Genomic DNA, 21903 nt, shown 5'->3' with positions numbered 1-21903 from the left:
GCAAAAGGGCCCTGGAGGACTTGAGGGGTAATAAGGTGCATGTTGGGCATGTGTATGTGTCTGTAAAGGCTATGCTTTACCTACTTGTGGGAATGTGGGAAAGGAACAGATACACAGTACTAATCCATGATGGAGGGGAAAAAAATCTAATAAAAAATGAAAGCAAGTACCAGAAAATAGTGAATTATAGGCCAACCCCAAATCTCATATCACTGCTCTCCTATCTGTCATCTCTCTTTCATCAAACCCCTCCATCCCCTATACAAATTATTCATGCCAGAAGCTAAATGTATTCATACCATTCTGTTTACTTTATTACTCCACTTTTATTCTGCTCTTTTCCCCACATTTGTTTACAAGAATAAAAGCCTACTCTGACAGAATTATCCTTCTGCACAACAAAAATAAATCACAGCGCTTGCACACACATCATTCACATTCAAAGAGCACAGCTAAATTATAGATGGCCCCTTTCTCCCCAAATATGCATTTCATTAGCATTTCCTTCGCCTGTTGTCTTTTTTTTTCTTTTTTTTCTGCCTGCCTGCACGCACCCACTGTGTGTGTGTGTGTGTGTGTGTGTGTGTGTGTGTGTGTGTGTGTGTGTGTGTGTGTGTGTGCGTGCGTGTGTGTGTGTGACTGGAAAATGGGAACAGACTTGCAGCAAAGCAGGACGCGTCCCCTTTCCCAAGCCTAATTTAGGATTCAATTACAATACTCTTTAAAAGCGTCGACTTCGCAATTAATTATTTCAAGATTAGCCTGACAGTAATGGGCCTCCCACCGACGCCAGCCAGCACAAGACTGGCCGCCTGCACCCCAGGACCACTCTGTCTCTCTACATATATCTATACACCTTTCTCTTCATCCCCTTCCTTCTCTCCCTCTTCCCTTCACACTCTTCGCCCGGCTTCTCTCCATCTTCCTCTCCTGAGGAAAAGAGAGTAGACATAAATCTTCATAATCCTCACCTTCACTCCCTCCCTCTGTCCTTTCTTTTTCTAGCTCCCTTCATTGCTGGGTTGCACTTTGTTTCTTTTCTTGTTGTTATTGCTCCTTTTTCCCCCCTTTGTTAATTTGCGTCGTGCTCTGATCTCCTCGCAATTGATATGGCTTCAGTACGGCGGGTTGCTTCTTTACGAGTCACAAGGCCTTTTCCTTCACGTCCTCCCTAGTCCCCAGGAAATGCTGACGGATGAGACCCGCGACAAACTGCACGCGCACATCAACACTCGCACCGGTACACATTTTCGCATACACAAACGTCTGTCACCGGTGTTGCCCGGCGTAAGCCAACAAACACCCCGCCTTCCACCGCCTGCTTTGATTGGAGCCAAGCGAAGCTTTTTTCTCTCCCCCTTCCTCTCAACCGCTGCTGCTTTTCTCTCACCCTTCACCACGAGCGCCCCTCCACCCAACCCTGATTTCTTTTTTTTTTTTTTCTTTCCTCGTTTCGGAAATGAATGTCATCATCCATCCCTTTTCTGCCTCCGCCGCAACCTCCCCCTTGTCACCCCCGGGCAAACCTCAGCCTCAGCCCCCGATTCTGTTTATTTAAATATTTGATATGTAAGCAGTCATAAAATAAATGTCAGAAGAGGGAGAGGGAATGGATACGTGGGGTGTGGGGGGGAGAGAGGCCATTATGGGTAATGGTTTCTGATGTACGTTGCGGCCCTCACAGTCAACCCCCCCCCCCCCCCCCCTTTAACCCCACCGTACAGACAAATCTGCACATGACGGAGCCGAGAGACGCCGGAGCAACAGGGGACTAGGTGGAGCGGGGGCATGAGCAGTCTGAATATGTTTGTGTGTGCCACGAAGGCAGAGATGCAACAGCTACACACACACACACCCCACACACACACACGGTTACTCACTTGTTCGACTAGCGATATGGAAAATAGGCCCTCCCATGCACAATTGACTTCTAATACATTGTATACTCCTCAAACCATCCATTTACCAGGAATTGCAATTTCAGAGGCCCTGAAAGCAGCACTTTGCAGGCACTTTGCAAAATACCTTAAAAAATCTCCAGCCTCGACAAATGCTCTCTCTCGCTAACTGTCAATTCTAGCATGTCTGTTAAAGTGACAACACAGCCTTGTTCCCGGGTATATTGAACATCACTTTATTGACTTGCCAGGATTACCATGTTGGACACTAGACCCAACGCCGCATACTGTTTAGACACCCTACCTCCGATACCATCACACACACACACACACACACACACCTCTGAGTGCATGCTCATGTGTGAGTCTACCAGCTAGTGGCACCCAAAGGATTACACGGCTGTGACAATTTCAGACCAAGAACTGATAAAGAATAAAAAATAAAAAAAACGGGAGGTAGGCGGGTTGAATAAATCAAGCACAGCCGCTGAGAAAGAGAGACAAAGGGAGAGTAAGAGAGTCTCTTGGTGAACAACCTTGAATTTCTCCTTGATGCTGAGATGCTAAAATACTGCAAATCAGCACAAAAATAAATCCCCAATTAAGAACAAAACTCATCACAAAATGTTCATTAGCGCTGATGGTATATTGGCTTGGCATTTCGGGGCCTTTAATTTTCAGACCTTTGCCTAACAAGCTCCCTGGTCGCAGTGACATCACATCAGAGGTCGAAAGTCAAAGAGAGGTGTTGCCGTCTGTTGACCTCCGTCACCTCTAAATGCTCAAACAGGCCGAATCCCTTTATGATTTTTTTTCCATCTGTCAACACACAGAAGTGACTGCAAAGCTACACACTTACAGCTTTGCCTTACAATGAACATACACGCATGAACACCCACAAAACCCTATGATTAACCACAGCACTCATATTCACACAAGCCCATCACACTGGTTACAAACACACACTTAAGCCTCACCTGTTTACATTTGTTTACACAACTATAACTGCTCTCCCCCCCCCCCCCCCCCCCGCCAAACACACACAAATAAACACCTTTCAATCGATACACACACCTATAATCACCTTCACCTTTACTTTTTCCACATATACCGAGACCTCCTCCACACACACACACACACACACACACACGTCCCTTGCACCCCGATGCCCCCTCTAGAGTCTGGGTCAGGGTGCCCTCCAGAGCGCCTCGCCCTCTCTGCTGTTAATTACCACTAATTGGCCCTGCTCGTTTTTTAGCCCCGCTATAATGGAACCATTCATCTTTACTACTTAATGAGTAGGCACTGTAGTCACCAGGCAAGGTCACCCGCAACTAGCATCCGAAAGACAGAGACTTGGAAACAACTGTGATGGGGAAAAAAGAGGAGCGAGAGAACGGCGAAGAGAGAGATGAAGAAGCGCTTTATGCTTGAAGACACAGATGAGAAAATGGGAAATTGTTGATATTTCCACACATGACTCTGCTGTATAACGTAGCCAATGTGTAAAAAAAAAAAAAAGTTGAGAAATGTCTGGGAGCTGTGGGAGTCTGCAGTGTCCAACGCAAACCACAACACACACAAGGAATTTCCAAAGACTAATTAAAACACCCGTTACGCGAGTGAAAACAATGGATCCCTCAAAACAACGCTGAAAGCGCAGTCAAACCCGGCCATAAATATAAAAATGTATTTTTCAAAATGCAGCGAGAGCCTCTTCTTCTCCGGCTTTTGCACACATAATTATCAAAACAATCATTGCGACTGTCAGCACAGACTCCAGCCCCAGCGGGTGAGAGGGCAACATGGTAGCCGCCTCAACCACCACAGCAACATCTAATTAACGCTGAATTGCTTTAAATATTAGTCCAATTGCTGCTTTGTAATCATTTCTGTGTTGAGTCCTGAAATAATGCAGGTTACTGCTGGCAAACATGGGCCTCATTGCAGAAGAAAACAACAAATATAAGTACACTTAAAGCGGAATAGTGTTTATTGTGACGATAGAAGGCCCAGGAAAGCTACGAACTGGAGTGAATCTGTTAAGACTTTCGACTGATTCCAATATTTATTTCCTTTCAAACCAAGTCTCTCTGTCCACTGACTTATTAAAAGTTCCCACAGTACATAACAAACTGTCGACACATGCACCGAGCAGGTCAGACAAGACAACGCTGCCTTCACATTGTGTAACTGTGTGTAAGCTGGCAGCCTTTGCCTAGCGTGGAGCAGAGGAATGTTTCAGGTTCAGGCATCATAATTTGTCCCGGCGCGTCATGCCAAAATCTGACAACCGGTTATTTTCCTTGGAAAAGTCTATCCGGCGGAGGAGTGCCATTGTGCTGTCGATCCGCCATTCAGTTTCATGCGGTGTAGCGGACGCCGGAGCCGTCATGTGCTCCTGCCGCGCTGCGGCGATCGGCCCTGCACGCCGATGTTTGTAAATGGGACAGTTGTCTATGGATTATGTTAATGTGCTATTCCACACACTCCCCTCTGGCATGTGTCTGACATTACAGTAACCTTTGCATGTTTAGCCAACAGTAACTATGGATGTTCATTGAGTAGGGAGACCCACACACACACACACACACACACACACACACACACACACACACACACAGAGTTGCACAGAGAGATTAACTGTGAACAGCAAACATCTGTTCTTGCCAACCGTATTGATATCCTTTGGAGGGATAAACACTTTAAAGAAATAAGACATTTAAACTTCAAAATAAAGTCAATATGTCAATATCGAATCCCGTCAGAGGAGTGTCTGGAATGTGGAGCACAAGTCTGGCCGTATCCGAGAGGTGTGTAATGGGAGAAATACCAAGGCCAAATATCTGTACTCCACACCCACTGCAACACGTTAAAACCACGTTTCTAACAGAGCCTCTTCTCCCACTCACAACATCTACAATGATTAATATCATGTGTGTGTGTGTGTGTGTGTGTGTGTGTGCGTGTGTGTGTCCACTGTGTGTGTGCTCGGAGGCGGAAGTGGTGTGAGGTTGGCTCCTAAATTGCTGAGATAAAATGGATCTAAATCAGGTAACGTTCAGCCAGGAGTGACCGCAAGTGTCCTGTTGTGACCACTGTCTATAAATCACCAATACAGCCACACACCAGCTCTGTTCACAAACACACACACGCACACGCACACACACACACACACACACACACACACACACACACACACACACACAGTAAGCTGTAATGGACAATCTTGGTGAGAAAGGAAAAAAGATGAAGGGAGCGTGTTGTGGCTGGGAAAATACAGGGTTGACCAGTCAACACAAAAACCAGAGAGAGATGCACGCGTAAGTATATGTTTGAGTATGTGCGCGTGACAGGAAAGGGCAAAAAAAAAGGAAGGAAAAAGTGGAAACTGGAACTCAAAGAGAAATGACCCGAAGAAACAGACAAAACCCATCAACAGAAACCCGGCGCGTCGTCCGTGTCCCATCGTTTTTCTATTTTTGTCTCTCTGTGCATCACAGACGACAGACAGCGCCTTGCTGGTACTGTTTGGTTGTATTCTCTTTTTCCCTTCTTTTAGCTGAGCAAATGGTCCCACTGTGCCAGCGCTGATTAGAATCAACTCAAACCAAACAGCAGGACGTGTGACTGGAGTCTACAGTCTAGAAACAGAGAGGCTTTGATGTGTACAGTGACAGATGACGGTGATGATGATGGCGATGATGATGATGATGATTTTCTCACAGGCTGGTAAGAGGAGAGGAGGGTTGCAGTCACACATACACATACACAGACACACAAACACTATACGGATTACACACAGACTTCTATATAAACATGAATTGTCCTTATTTAGTTATAAGCACAGTTTATCTGATACATTTTCAATAAAAAAATATTGTGCACCAAAAATCTTCTACATTCTTATGAATAAAAAAAATCCCACAAAAACAAATGGATCCTTCTCTCTTTTCGTTTTTTCCTCCCAGTTGAACTATCAGACCGTTAGTTTTATTTTATAAAGGTCTTAAAAATGTCTTGCTAACTATTTGAATTTGCATTAATTGCTGCAATCATAAAATGACTTATTTCTAGAGGCACTGACCGACATGTTTCCCTTTTCCTCTTGTGTTGGCCAAAGAGGGAAGAAGGGAGGTGTAGGCTGCAGTTTCTGTGAGCAGGAAAAGCGCTTCAGTAGTAACCTACAGATCTGTTCAGTATAGTGTATAAATATTCGATAGGATGTGCTGGCTGTCTAAATACCTCTGAACTGACTGCTGTTCCCTGGGGACACCGAGCGAGCTCCTGAAAGCCAGGGACACGAGGCAGACAAAGAGGAGGAACCGTATTTAGAGAGAAAACACAGGAAGAACAAAAAGAGATGGCTACAAACTGTTCAGTATTGAGCACCATCTGTTTAGTAAGTATACACGTGGTTAAGTGTCACGCATTTACATAGCAAATGCACAGGAACATAACCCCAGAGAGAGAAAGAAAGAAAGAAAGAAAGAGAGACAGTTAGAACGAAAGAGAAAGAACGAAAGAGAAAGAGTCTTTCCTTTCAGGAGCTCCACGTGGCTAATTAGCATATGCGAAGGTCAGGGTGGGTGGGGGTGTTGGTGGGGGTTTTGGGTGCCACTACAGCACCCACTGCCATGAGACCTGGCACCTTGCCAGCAACCCCAAACACACACACACACACACACACACACACACACACACACACACACACACACACACACAGACTACTAAAGGGAGGAAACCCAATACATTTGTGTGTGTGAGGCCAACAAATCGTAAATACGTCTTATTCATGGCAACATTCACAAGGCTGGATGGAGCAGGGTGTGTTTCAGAGGAAGAGGATTTTGACCACGCTGACATTTGGCAGAGTTCAGATACTGAATCTCTCTCTTTCTCTGTGAACTCAGCCAAGCCCATTCTTCAGAAGTCAGCAGCCCTCCATGTGACTCCCTTCGAACATCGCCCACATTTCTACATCGCTGGCCTTCCTGTACTCTCTGTTTACAAAGAGAAGCCAGCAACAAAGTATCAACGCAAGGAGATTTTTTTTTAGATGAAAAAATTAACTGATATGTATCAACAGGAATGCTTTGGTTGAACAAATAATTTATGCAATAAGCTATTTTTTTTTCAGCCAGACCATTTCATAATTGTGACCATGCGGTAGTTATGATCATGTGATGATTACACAACTTGCAAGTTTTTCTTTGTTTCCGTGTTCAGCCTGAGGAGCAGGCACTAAGGAACAATAACAAATACTATTACATTGTTGAAGACTTCACTTTGGCAGGTGGCTGCAACTGTGTGGGAAATGAACTATTTATTCACTTCAACTCCGCTCACAGACGATAGAAAGAGAGCGAACAGTCATTTGAAATGTGTTTGCCGGGACAATTCTAACGTTTTTCTCTGGAATGGATGAATCATAGCTGTAAGAGCCATTAGGCTATTTGAGATACCTATTAGGCACTGCATCTAACCCTGTGCCAGACCTGTGATGAATCCTACAAGTCCCACAATGCCAAAGGACATCTAAAGAAAAGCACCACTCAGATTAAACAAGGTTGAGAAATTAAATTCAAATGACTGTCAAATCAAATCCAAACAGCCTCGGACTACTTCATTCAACCGTAAAAGTCAAATTCTCCCATATGCACAATTAACTTTCTTTAGCGAAATTGCTTTGGTTTATATTTTTCAGCTCCCTCCTGACACCAACAGTTCAGATAAGGCAGCGCTGAGAAACAGCTGACACCAAATCATCGGCCGCTCGCAGTAATTAAATCCTTCCTTCAGGGCGTTTACACATCAACCTTTAACTCCAGGGGACGTTAGGAGTGCAGAGTCGGACCAGAAAAAAAATACTACAATTGTTTTATTAGGCCAGCTAATAATACATGAGCTTACGTCCAGTGATTCAACTGGACAGCCTGCTGTTTAAATTCATATTATTTCTAAAAATCTGAATTAATTGGCGTTATGCGGGGGATAACCCCGGCCTGCCAATTACCTAAGCAGGCTCTGTGTTTCATCCGAGAAAGATGAAAAACGCTGCACGGGGCTCTTATCGGACGCAACAGAGCAAATTAAAATTTCACTCTAGTGTTGCTAATCAGCACTGCGCTGGCTAGCCAAGACAGAGATGTAAACAAACCAACATAAACAAACGACTGATGGGAAGGATCACCGAGCCCGAGATGGAGAGAGAGAGAGAGAGAGAGAGAGAGAGAGACGTTGTGAGAGAGAGAGACATTGTGAGAGGGGAGGGGTTGACGTTGGACTGCTTAGTGGTGACGAAGCGGCATTAGCCTTCTCCTGCTGCACACACACGCACACACAGAAAATATCAACACATCCCACAGAAAAAAATTAAGCAAACACACACACACACACACACACATACATGCACACCTGTGTGCCCATTTCCTGACCAGACCCCATAGGCTGTCTGTCCGATGCAGAACATGTACCATAAATTAAATTCCAGCAGCCACAGTCAGGCCCATCACTATGCACAAGGCTCCCTGAGATAGCCGCATAATACAATGTGACATTGATGCATTGCTCCTATTATAAAGTCTTTGTTCGTATCACACTAATAATTCATAAGAGAGAAATGTAAACAGTATGCACTGGAGAGCACTGCGAGCAGGAATCATTTCAAGGTAAGCACATTACCAAGGATGGGAGTGGGTCTCGTCTTTGATATGTATAACTACTGGGCTTTGATTGCAAGCCTTAAAAACAAACAAAGGCAAAACACTGAGCATAATAGTGATAAATTAGTGGAACTATAGATATCCATTCATTTTGATTTTAATAGGTCAGATTTTAAATGAGTCGCTGCTGCAATTATCTAAGCAACAACACTACTTCCAACTTGCTAGGCTCTCGTTATTATCTGCTAATTACTTTTATTGTTCTGTGTGTGTGTACTGATTAGTGGATAACAGACACATCCTTGTTACACATATGAGTTGAGACAGAATTGGCTGTTTCAGTCATTAGAATTGCACTGTTACATTATAGAAATATGCTGCGCATAAGCAAGGGACAACACACAACGAGCAGCCCGGATTTAAAGCAGCTGATATGTGGGAACACACACACAGGCAGAAGGTCACAAACTGAACGCCGAACACCGTTCTGATATTCCTCAATCAAGTGGGACACAATCATTTTAAAAAACTAGGACGATGTCAATTTGACGAGAGAGCAGGTTCAACACACACCTCTAAATAACATATCTGACGTATCGCTGATGTGTGTGCACACACACATCACAACACAACACAGTGGTAGGGCTCTGTCTTCATTTCGGTGAGTGGCCAGACAAGTGAGTGTGAGGGGGGGAGACAGCGGTGTAAATGAGGTGCACTTGTTTCGCTCACAGCTTGCTCCTGAAGTGAGGCAGTGGGGAGGGAAATTGAATTTGAAAGAGGGGAAACTGTGCCAACAGGTGACAGAGGTGTGCTCCGACCAAAAGCACTCTGAAGTGAAGCGCAGTCATATCACGGGGCCAATTTGGAGGCAGTATTATGCACTACACAGCTCGCCTTTCTCACAAAGCCTGTCAGTGCACAGGAGAGCAGTGCTGCCGTTCCAAATATGAATTAAACATAGGGCGTTTGTAGCGTGAATATACTGCTGCTGAAATGTTGGTAGAGTCACAAAAAAAAAAAAAAAAAAAAACAGAGTCCCACATGCACTTACTCCTGAAGTGGGAAACTGAAAAAAAACAACATTTGCAGTATATAATGTAAAATGTAAGGTTTTTTTTTTTTTTGTGGGAGGGGAACGGAGGGACGGGGCTGATTTGTTGGATTTATATGCACAAACAAACTGAATATGAATAAGGTAGTATAGAATATACCTCTTATAACTGTATACTGAGACTAACACACTATCTGAGTTTCATTCAGTGTCTTTGAGATAAAGTGTATATATATATATATATATATATATATATATATATATATATATATATATATAATATATATATATATATATATATATATTATACATACATATATGTATATATAAACAAATACATATATATACACATATATACATTTATATATAATAAACATTAATATATATATATATATATACGTGTATGTATACATATACACATATATAAACGCAAATTAAAACACACTGACACACATATACTGTATATACATAGATATGTATTTTCTTCATGTCCAATGTGCACATATTGAGCAATAATGTGTGTATTAAGAAGTGATATATTCCTGTAGGTTTCTCGTCAACATTTTACCAGTGCATAATTTGATACAATCAATACCGCAGCAAACCCTCCCACGCTACAACATTTACTTAATTTCCCCAGCAGCCAACCCAAATTGCCTTTGATTGAAACAATGTAGGCTAATGAACTGCTTTTGTTTTGCGGGAGGCAGACAGTACAAGCTACGCTCAACCAACTTACCCTCCAGTCGTCCAGATGTGCCATACAGCGGTACGAATAATTTAGCGCATCAAAAACAACCGCAGAATAATGGCTCTTCAGGAGAAACACTGTGTTGTTTTAGGGCAGAGTTCTGAACGAGCAGTGACTCCCTCCCCTGGTTGTAGGTATGCACGCGATGGACACATCAGTGTTTCCGTACAGGGTTCAGGGACACAAGGGATCCATGAGTGCCGTCCCCAAAGACAGAGTGAGGAATCCTTGAATAATTAGTAACACTTTCTTCCCACCCTCAGACGTTACCACTGAGGTGCCCTCGAGAAAGGCATTCAACCACGAGCTGCAGCAAGGGCCAACAGAAGTCAGCTCGCCGGGCTTGTTGTGTAAAACTATGGTTGTGTGTTTACAGAAAAAGTTAGCTTTTCCTTTACTTCAAAATGTAAAGGCACAACGTATTATATTATGCATTAAAATCACATGAAGACCTGTGTGCATTGGACAATTTCTCAAAATTGAGCTTGAAATGATGCATTCATATGAAATAGAACTAACAAAACTGGACAATCCTCGACATATAACATGAAATTGAAGATAATAACTTCACATGAGGACACATTATCGGTTTCTTTTGAGTTTGTTTTTTTGGGTTGACATTGCAGTGTTTTTGTTCGTGTTTTCAGTCTGGAAAATGATTATAATGGAGAATAATTATCTGGAGCAGCCTAAACCTTCATAAACTTTCAATTATTGTGTTGGACGGCCTCCAAGTCTGGAGTATTCCCATAAGACATAAATGCAGCATCACTAAAGCGCCATGGACAAGGATCCCTGCAAGAATCCTCCTTTTTTTTTCTGAGCGCAGTCTGCCCAGCGGGGCCACAGGGAGCCAATCAGATGGCAGACTGGGTGTCAACTGTGAGCTGGGAGTACGGAGCGCTTTTGGCCAGTTTACCTCCACTATTCAAATCCCGGGCTGCATGAGAATAAACGAGGCGCACAGAGGCGAGGTGCTCGCTGCGGAGCGCGCGGAGAGACACAGACTGTCCTCGCGCGGCCGCGGTGTCCTTTTGACTTTACAAATCAAAAGAATATATATAAATAAGAGATGAGAAATACGGAACGTCTGACATTCATAATGATCGTTTATACATATTTTTTTTCTACGGGGATTTGTGTTGTTATACTTTGTTCGACGAGCGCCTTGAACACAACACGTCCTAAACAGGGCGGTTGGCAACGTGTCTGACATCACGTCGGCAGCGAGGTGAACATGCCCAACGTGAATGTTGCGTTTTAATCTCCCGGATAAGAGGAAATATTATGGAGAGTATGACCTTTAGAAATGTGCGGATAGAAACGCGGTATCTGATTTAACATGTGAATTGTTGTGTGGGCTCATTCAAAAATATTTTTTTAGAAACGCATTTTATTCAATGTTTCCTTAGTGCGTTACACACACGTACATACATAATGCATGTCATGTTATAGCTCGTGCGAGTCTATTAACACAATTACACTCGTCAGAATTACACACCTTATGGCCTTTCTTCTACATAAAAGCACCTTGATGAAAAAATATTGACCCAGGTATAGGCCCTTCTACACTTACACTCCCACACGGAGTGTTCTTGTGAACAAAACACACACACACACACACACACACACACACACACACACACACACACACACACACACACACACACACAAACACACACACACACACGATAATCTTGTAAAATAATGACTGTCACTCCAGCGACGAGAGCCCAAGTTCCCTGATGCGCACCGGCTGACTGAGAAGTTTCCCAAAACTCACCTGAGTCCTGCCGAGGCCTTGCCCTCCGTTGCCTGGACTCATTGCGTGAGGGTGGTTTCTTTGCTGCCCTCCCCAGCCGTGGGCAGAGTTGCCTCCATACTGTTGCCCCGCGTCTTTCCCCAGGCCCATGCCGGCCTGCTGTTGCGCCGTGGAGCCGCTGTAGTCTTGATACGCGCCGCCGTAGCCCCGCATCATGGGGCTCGGGGACGTCAGCAGTTGGTTGAGGGTCGGAGTGGCCCCCGAGGGATGCTGCTGCTGACTTTGCCCTGGGAACCTCTGAAAGCCACCCGAAGCAGCTGCCAGGGGAGACTTGCCGTGGCTCGCTGAGGAGTTGCTGCCCATCATCATGTTCCCAGGCTGCCGGCACCCAGAGGGGCCCATCATCCCGTAGGCCCCGCCGCCGTAGCCCGCCCGGTACGCCGGGTACTGGTTGTACTGGCTGTTGTGGTACCCTGCTTCGTGGGAGTTCTCCATGCTGTTGTGTGCCGAGGAGTGCGTTATCCCCATCCCACTGCTTTGTTGCTGCTGGCCGCCATGTTGCTCATAACAGGGCCTCGAAGTGTAATAGTTGTTATTAAACTCGGAGTTGTTACTAGTTGGGCCCAAGTTGGAGTGTTCGTACCTGGTACCCATCATCCTCTCCGCGGGTTTACAGGTGAGGTCCCCCTCACCTTTTCCTGGCATGTGCTGCTGCTGCGGCTCCCCCTGCCCCCCCAACAGGTTCTCTTTGCCGCCGTGGTGTTGGTGATCCATGGCCCGGTCCCCGCGGGGCCCCTGGCCGTTGTTATTGGCGGTGTTGTTACTTTGGATCTGTCGCTGCTGATGTGGCGCAAATTGGCCGAATTGCGGCGGCGGCTGCTGCTGCGGCGGCGGCTGAGACTGAGTGGGATCTCCGCTCCCCACACATTTCAGCTTGTGGTTCGCGATCAAACCCGCTTCCATCGAGGAAGTGGTTGAATTAGTCGAAGCCGTGGCGGACGTGAGGTTATTCCCATCCTTGTCATGGCCGTCCGACGCGTTGTGAGTGGTGGAAGTTGAATGAACCATGTTGAGCTCGTTTCGGCGATGATGGTCTACATTATTCAGAGTCCCATCTCCGGCACCGAGCATAGGTCCAGTCCGCTGTACGGTCCCTCCTCCTCCTGATTTCCCCGAATTGAGGTCCGGACCCAAACCGCTGGATAATTTCTTATTTTTGTTATTAGTTCTGGTCGGAGCCGATGCAACTTGCGCAGCCATGGTCACTCCAACATCTCAGCGCGCAGTGACAGCGAGCCCCGACCAGCCGTGCACACAGAGAATAACGCAAGAGGGAAGGAAAAGACCCGAGCAGGGAGGAGAAAAATGTATTCAGTGGAAAAGCAAGCTTTGTTCTTGCGCTGCTGTTGCTGTGGTGAAATTGTTCCGTCAGTGAGGCTTCATGTTGAAAGTTCCTCTGCCAGGTTTAAACGAAACTTTTTTTCTTCCCCCCTCCGCCTCTCCTCCATCCCGGTTCTCGGTAATATGTAGCAGCGTCTCCCGGAGCCCTTGTGGCCCAGCATGGCATGAGAGAGAGCGGGCTCTACAAGCTTATCCACCTCCAGGGCTCCGGCGCGCCTCACATGGAAAATCCGGACTGGAGTGGCGGAACATACACACGATGTTTCTGTGTTTTACGTTGCTTTGAAGGAGGATTTTACTCGTTCAAGAGAAAAAGGAAAACATTCAATGATGGTGGCAATTTGTTCACACGAGATACATGTCCTTATTGTCATTATGAAACCCAGGTATCTTTCAATAATTGCACATCAGACGGTCAACAAGGAACGGCTTCTTCCCTTGAGTTGAAAGAGCATATTACTTTTAAACAACCAATAACCGAGACAGATCAGGCATTTCCAATTTACGCAGGGACATTGCTGCTCCAGTCCACACGGATCCTTCAAATAAAAAAAGCACCAGCAGATGTTAAGTTTGCCCGAGTGAGTTTCTACGCAATTATCCAGATCTGATTTTCCCTCTTCCCAGCCTTCTCTGTCCCTCGGCTCCAGCCAGTTCTCTGCAGCTCTGACAGGAGTCGGACACGCAACCACAAGCTGTGCGCAATAATGTTGCCATCGGAATAAGAATGTAATCACACTTTATAGCGGCTATAGTGTTGTAATATCTGCACCACAGAGTTCATCCCCTATACGCTCCAATTACTTATTTTCAGCCCGAAAAGGAGCAATGCTCCCCTTCAAAGAACCACAGCAGTCGTGTAATAAGTGGGGGGAAACCATGAAAATATCACAAATTATGAACTGTTTAATATACGGGGCTATTTGATGTGATAGCATCAAATCATTAGGTCACTTAAAACTCACTCTGTAGGAATGTAATATGAATATTATGAATATTAAAGTCATTCTTCATTAGGGTCTTATTTGAATAAAAGGCTACATTCTTTAATTTCCTTCATTTGATTTACATTGTAAGAGAGGAGCGAGTCGGAAACGATAATGAAAGAAGAAGAAGGAAAAAAAAATCAACCCCAGGCTGCAGTGTAGGACCACACAAAACCAAAGTCTACAAGATATGCTATCCCTATCCCATCAGTGGTATTCAAACATGAATGTAAAATTGTGCTTAGTAAAGAAGCTGGGGTGTCTGTTGGGACTTGAGTGAGCAGAGGGTCTGCTTTGATGAGATCAGATGCATTTGATCAACAGAGGGAGCTATGGATGAAAGAGGAGGGGAGGGGAGAGCGGAGGGGTGGGAAGAGAAGGATTTGGGGATGAGAGTTGTGCTGAGGATGGCCATGATAATGAAGATGACTGGTGGCGGCGGGAACAAATGTGACGATGACAACGAAGATGCCAGTGGTGGAGGTGACGGTGACCATAGTAATGGTGATGACGAGGGAGAGACGATCGTCGCTCTCCAACTCCTAATTGTTGCTTCAGGTCACATATTGGTGAAACGAGGAAGGCACAATTCACTCTGCCTTGTATTGTGTACAGTTCAAGATAATTCACTGTGAAGCCATGTCCACGACAATGGTAAGACCCCTGCTGGAGACACAGTGTTAGTACAAGTTAGAGCCCCAAACATACTAATACATGTATACAATACAAACAGAAACACACCTTATGTTTCAGCCGGTTTCAGACATGAGTTATAGGATGGCCTTATACAAAAATATTAACTTAACAACTTGAAGACAATACATAATCACATTATTACAACAAGAGGTTTGATCTCAGGTTTCCAAATAGAAGCTCAATCATAAGAGAATAAAAGTGAGTGACATCCCTAGAAACCTCTCCCAGCCGTTTTTTCTTTATGAGCCCATATGGCAGAGAATAAAAGCTATAATGTTGTTATGGTCCAACAACAAAGTCTCCATGGTGTTCACCATTCAGTATACTCAGGCCCAGCCTATAGCGTCAACAAGACCAGATGGCTATTTATCTATAGGACACCCCGAGAAGACATCACGTTTACACCCTCCGTGTACGAGTGTGTGAGAGAGAGAGAAATGTGTAGGTGACGGAAGATAACTAGTGCTGGTCTGTGTATGCGTAGACAAAACAATATCTCCATAAGTGATCAGGGACGTCTTCATGGTAGGGCTTCATCATTGCTTACGTGCACCTTTTCTGATGAGAACGAGCCTCGTCCTCACCCTTCCTGCTATCTGTACTTTGAGCACATGATGATTCCAGCTCCCATCAGTGTCCCAGATCAAAGCCTCAGCTCTGATTTCATCTAGAGCAACACTAAAGCTGACAGTGAGGGGACCTGGAGCATTAGCATATTCTATGATGGCGCCGGGCTTTTCAAGCCGTTGCCTCGGCTGCAGCTCTGGGTGTGCGCTGTGGCTTTGCAACTCTAATTTTCCTCCCTCGCTCATTAAAAAAAGCCCACTGTTCTCCTATTAATTCGCAGACACACTGATCTGTTTGAATGGCGAGGATGGGTGTGTGTGCAGGGAGGAGGGAGGTGGAGGAGGGCAATGGCTCAGCGCATTTGCATTTATGTTTAATTTATAACCTTCAGGGGCCCCCTGATGCAGCAAGATTGAAACAATAACTCCAGACAAACACGGGAAGAGAGGAGGAGGAGCCGGAGGAGGGTGGATGGAATTAAAAATATACAGATCTGGGATGGTATGTGCTTTGCATATGTGTGTAAGATGTTTGTGTGTGTGTGTGTGTATGTGTGTGTGTGTGTGCGCGCGGGTGCTGTTGTGTGCGCAGCCATGTGCATGCATTTTTGTATTCATTTGTGCATCTGTATCAAGGTGTATCTGAAACTCTCTCTCACACACACACACACACACACACACACACACACACACACAGAGAAAGGCAGAGGTCTCCAATCCGCTGGGGGATAACATGCCACGGTGAGTGTCTGTCAGGAGGAGAGCTGGAGTCTGTTCTGGGGGAGTCTGCAGGGATCTCCCCCCAGCAGCACAGAACAGAAGAGCACAGCACAGCAGACAGCAGCAGACAGCAGCAGCAGCAGCAGCAGCAGCACAAGCCTGGCCAAGCACAGAAAGTGGGTCAGCCCAAAACACACACAAACACACACTCACGCACACTCAGATACACTCACACACAGCTCAGACGGATGCAGCCCTGGTGTCACACTGGGGGTGTGTTTGGAAGAAAAAAAGAGAGAATGAGCGTGCGGGGAGAGAACGCATCGTGGACGGCTTGTGTACGTGAGCGAGAGTGTATTTTGCATTAGGAATGTTGAAGGTGGGGGAGACTTGTTTCAGATGAGGGGTGGACAGCGAAGGAGGAGGAAAAGGAGGGTGTAGCTGAGACAAAAAAGCTAGCCAGCCATTGTGAGCACACCCTATGGAAGTGCATCAAATTGATCCATAGTCTTTTCATTTCAGGCTTGGGTAAATAACAGCATTTGAATTGATCAGTCTGCAAATCCAAGCTAGGATGGGCTTTGGAGCATGCGGTATGTGCGTGTCTGGGTGTGTGTGGCTACTAACAAAACACATCTCTTATTCCTTCCAGCTCCTTGCGGAGTCGAGGGCCTCACCAGAGCCCTACAAACGGCTATGATGGATAAAATGTTTTCAACAACACTTGAGAAGAGTGGATGCTATTGTGTCCGCCTGTACACTGAAACACAGAATCACAGAATTCCCAGGACGCCACATGCTCTATTTATGTGTTATGAAAAACATGACTCAAAAGAAAAACGGAAAACAGCTATGCTCTACTTTCACTGTCAGCTATCATGTGAAGTGTGAAGAGGAAGAAGAGGATGAGAGGGAGATACAGACAGGGAGAGGAGAGTAGAGGAGAGTGATTTTCTTCATCCACAGATCCTATTCTGGAGGTGACAGGGGACTGGGCTCTCAGGAACCTCCCCCATCCCCACCACCACCACCACCACCACCACCTCCTCCATCCCCTCCTCCCTCTCTGATGCCTGTCACTGCTCCTCTCCTTCCCTCCCTCCCTTCTCCTGACTGGAGGAGTGTGTGAAGTGTCCCCCGAGAGGCACAGACTCAAAGACGGTATTTACAAGATCCACACTGAGCCCACTTTTAACTGCCTGTGAAGAACTTCTCCCGCCGCCTTTGATGTGCAAACCTAATGGGGGAGAGCTCGCCGGCAGTCATTGCATATGTTAGCGCGGCAACGTGAGCTAATCCGCTAGCATTGCAAGGTAGACTTCATGCTGCTTGTAGTAAGTGAACACTTCAAATGCTGTAAAGCTTTGGTGCATTGCTGCCCTTGGAAAAGTCCCTATTGGCATTAGAAGCTGACGCGATGCATCAACTCTTACAGCAACTTCGTGGCACCAGCAGCAAAAGACGAGAACTTTGCTTATTTCTCGGCGGACTTAGCATATTTATGAGTTGGTATGGAAGCCTGTTGATGTGACCATCAAGAATATAGTATGAACGCCATACGACGTGGAAAATATAAACCCAACGCCATGATAATTCATTCTTTATAGTAAGCAGATTTTACACCATGTCTTTATTGGGATTTTGTTTTTTAAGTGGTGCAATAAATCAGAGCGCTTTTTGATTCCCCTGCCACTTGACATTTCTCCCCAGATGGGATGACTAACATCAACAAAGAAGTCAGCAGAGCGAGCTCTCCCACACCGAAAAAACCCGCCACAGCCTTCAAGTCTGTTTAAAGATGTTTCCTTTGTTCCGCTTTTTGGCGTAAATGGTCTTGCGGAAATGGAACTGGCGCATCAGAGCATCTGGCGCCCCCTGGCTTCTGTCAATTGAAAGGTCAAAGGTCAGATCCGGGGACTTATATAATCAGTTAAACCACAAATTCACACACACAGTGCACAGAGGTGAAACACGGACACGTCCAAATTGGTTTTATCTTTAACAACAGCATGGAACGAAAGGCTTGCAACAAAAAAAAAAAAAAAAACAGAAGCATTTGGAACGATTTTTGAATTAGGCTAATTAGGTTTGTGTTTTGTTTGTTGTTCAGGAGGCATGATCAAAGTGATATTTCACCAATTTGTGTCAGCTCCGGAGGAGAGGAGGAAGAGTTTGGAGAATGCTGCCTATTAATCTCCACAGGTTCAGCGTGCTGTGCGTTAGGGACAGTAATCAAAACAAGAGAATTATGAATAATGAAAAGTGTTGATCAGAAGTGAAACAAAACAGTAGATTTGTGCTTTGTTTAGCGGCTTATTAGTAAGAGGATTGGACTCATGGTAATTTCATATTTTCTCATTTTCTAGCTCTTTAAAGTTGGCGGGAGGGGGGGTTCAATTTCATTGCATGCTCAATACACCCTGCTCAGCCTGAGTGGAAGGAAAAAAATCAAAGGGATGTGGATGACTTGACCCAGGAGCTCAGAGTCTGAGAGCAACTGGCTGTTTTGATCTTATCTAATATTTATGAATAACTTCCTTGATATTTCCTTCGCTCCATGAAGCCGTCCGCTTTTACAGTGTTACACAATGATGTCTTAGAGGGGCGATGACGGAGATCAAACGGGGACTGGGCTCAGAATACAGAGCGCGCTCTCGCTCTCTGTAGCCTGAGAGGAAACTCAGCAGCAAGCTATCTAACGCTGCGTGATTGAAATACAAGCTCCACTAGGCTGCAGCGTGCAGTGTGATGATATTTGTATTTGCGTCTCTGTCAAAGGAATATGGGCACGGAAAGGGAAAGCGCTGTCACCGATTGAGCATAAAGACGTGTGTGTGTGTGTGTGTGTTCCTACTTGTGATTGCATCGGTTGCATCTTTGCCCGTGTATGTGTGTTTCTCTGCAATGGAGATGATTCCACAATCTGCCTATCCGGGGCTCTCACAGAACCACTCGCAACAGAACCATTCAAGGCTGTTTGGATCAGTAATAGCCTTAGATGCTTTTCACTATCTCTTCACAAAAGTCAAGTGTTCTCAACATGTTATTTGCCCAAAGTGGCCCTGTTCCAAGGCACTATTGTTAGCCTAATGGAGGCTAGACGACACTAAGACTCTAATTATGGACACCAACGATCAGCCGTGATAATATTGCAAGCAAAGTGGGTAATTTGTGGCTGTTGTGTTGAAGGGTTGAGGGGAGGCGAAGAAAAGGGGGGGGGGGGTAGGGGAAGTGAAGGGAGGTGGGGAAGTTGTTTTCTTGTGTCATCGCCCCCTCGTCCGTCACCCTAATCATTCCCCCAGAGCAGAGAGCCAAGATGTGGGCACAGCAGGAGAATATTAATGGACTGTGTGACATTATGGTTCCCGCCCATTCAAAAGGAATGTTCTATTACATTATGGGCCATCAACAGGTGATTTCTCACCACTCACTAGGCTCCATCGAGGTATACTCCTATTTCATAAAGTGCCTGCATGGCACAGCTCGAGTGCCTATTCGTCTTATTTAATAAAGATATTACACATACAGTTGACTCATGCTTATAGATCAATGGCTTGTTTGCCACTAAGCTTGCTGCCGAGCTTTCCTCAGATCTACCTGAGAGATTATCCAATAAAAATTGACTGCGAGTTCAAGATTTGATTGAATGGATTTCTGCGTACAAAACCAAAAGGGCGGAGCAATAACAAGTCATCTCTGCATCATAGCACATTCTAGTAACATAATTACCGCAGCAACGGCTACTGTGAAAGGTTGGTCAAAGCTTGGCCTTTAGCTTAAGTGAGGCCTGAGGAAAACAGCTTATCACGATCAATACGGTGCAGTGCCAGATTTGGCAAGACAGACACCAAAGCAACGCAGCCAGTCTGTGCCTATTCTGTCAACACCCCAAATCAAAGCCGCTCTCCCTTGAGTGATCTGTCCAAACAATTAAAATGGAACCTCTTTGTAGCATCACACTTAACATGTCAGACAGAAAAATGAAAGGAGCCCCGTGTGTTGGAGCCGCATGCCGTGACGCCTCCCGTGACAAGCCCCATGGAGAGAGCGGCACGCCACAGGAATGACGGCACTGTTCAAATTTTAAATATGTTTTGACACGAAATCAAAAGTTGCTCGCCATTATGGGGGAGAGATTCCCGGTTTTCCGTGTGATCACTTATTAGACCCCTAGGTGAACGAGGCAGAAATACTGACACCTGAATATTCTCTTTGCACTTTCTTTGCACTTCTTCTTTCTTCCTTTCTTTTTTTTTCAGGAGATCTGGGAATCATTTCACATTGTGAGATATCATTTCATAGTAAGATTGAAGCTCTGATCTCCCCACATCTGAGGCTCATGAAAAGCCCTCAGTGATCAATGAGGGATTCCTGCGTGAGTTGCTCGGGTTTTATCTGCTTCACATTCTCTCTTCTGGTGTCCAAAGCCAGGTTTGCTGCCGTTCCAATTCTGATTATAGTAGTATAGAAGATTTGACAGCTTTGCTGTTGCAGCTCTGACAGCAAATGTTGGGCTATTTCTAACAATCCTGAAAATACACTGAACTCGAATAACCAAGATTTGTTTGAAAGCTGATTGGCTTGATGAATTTGATCCCCGTAACACACTGATTGGACAATAACTAATCAGGCGACCAATTCCATCAATCAGAATAGCTGCCATCTGACATCTTTTTTTGTCATATGACAATGCCGTTGTGTGGCGAATAATACATTTTCCTTTCACATTAATAAGCTTGAGTGGCTTTAAACATAATGGAAAGCAAGACTATTTCATGGGCTTTCACTGTACTCTATACATAATCCTGAAGATGAAATTCCTAATCTTCTACCAAACAGGGGAGAGGTTTTTTAAAGCAAGACCCCAATTATGCCCAGCCACAAATTAGCATGTTTAATGCAGCAAAATGTTTTAATAAAGAATAAAAGCAAGGCAGCAGAAAACAAAAGCCAACTGGGTAATAAGATTATCTCTGCCAGGCGCCCAGTGCACATTATTGTAGTTCACACAAATGAAAGAGATTATAAGTCACATTCAAAACAGCCTAATCCGTGAAAGACTCCCGATATGATTACTTTCTATTACGTTTGGTGACTGAGTGCGATGGATTTATCTGCAATCCTGAGCAGTCTTTAAAGTACGGTTGGACATAAAGGCAAAGAGCCAGTTGAAGATTAGTTGAATCCATCGGTGATAAGCTTCAATAGTTTGGCCACAAACGGAGTTAAACACAAAGTGCTGAAGACCAGAGGATGTCGTAAACAATCATCTGGTTTTATCAGCTATAGATTATCCCTGTGGATATCAAAAGCGTTATCGCTTTGCAAAATACACAAATTGATGATTTACTAATTTCCATCAAGAAATTGTTAGATTTTCAAGTCGCTACCGATCAGACTTAAT

At 45.0% G+C, this 21903-nt stretch overlaps 1 protein-coding gene across 1 annotated transcript in view; it reads right to left on the bottom strand.

Annotated features, from left to right (window-relative positions):
- The window catches only part of arid1b (AT-rich interactive domain 1B), a 160880-nt gene extending 147208 nt beyond the window's left edge, over positions 1–13672 (bottom strand). The window contains exon 1 of the mRNA XM_068580025.1: positions 12152–13672. Coding sequence (XP_068436126.1) covers positions 12152–13390 — 1239 coding nt within the window. The 5' untranslated portion in view covers positions 13391–13672. The remainder of the gene's footprint in view (positions 1–12151) is intronic.
- Between the last annotated feature and the right edge of the window lie 8231 nt (positions 13673–21903).

Source organism: Clinocottus analis, unplaced genomic scaffold (genome assembly GCF_023055335.1).
Source record: "Clinocottus analis isolate CAN_PGR_092001 unplaced genomic scaffold, fCliAna1.0.p SCAF_17, whole genome shotgun sequence".
Lineage (NCBI taxonomy): Eukaryota > Metazoa > Chordata > Actinopteri > Perciformes > Cottidae > Clinocottus > Clinocottus analis.
The sequence above is the reverse complement of the archived record's forward strand: the minus strand, read 5'-3'. Positions and strand labels throughout refer to the sequence as shown.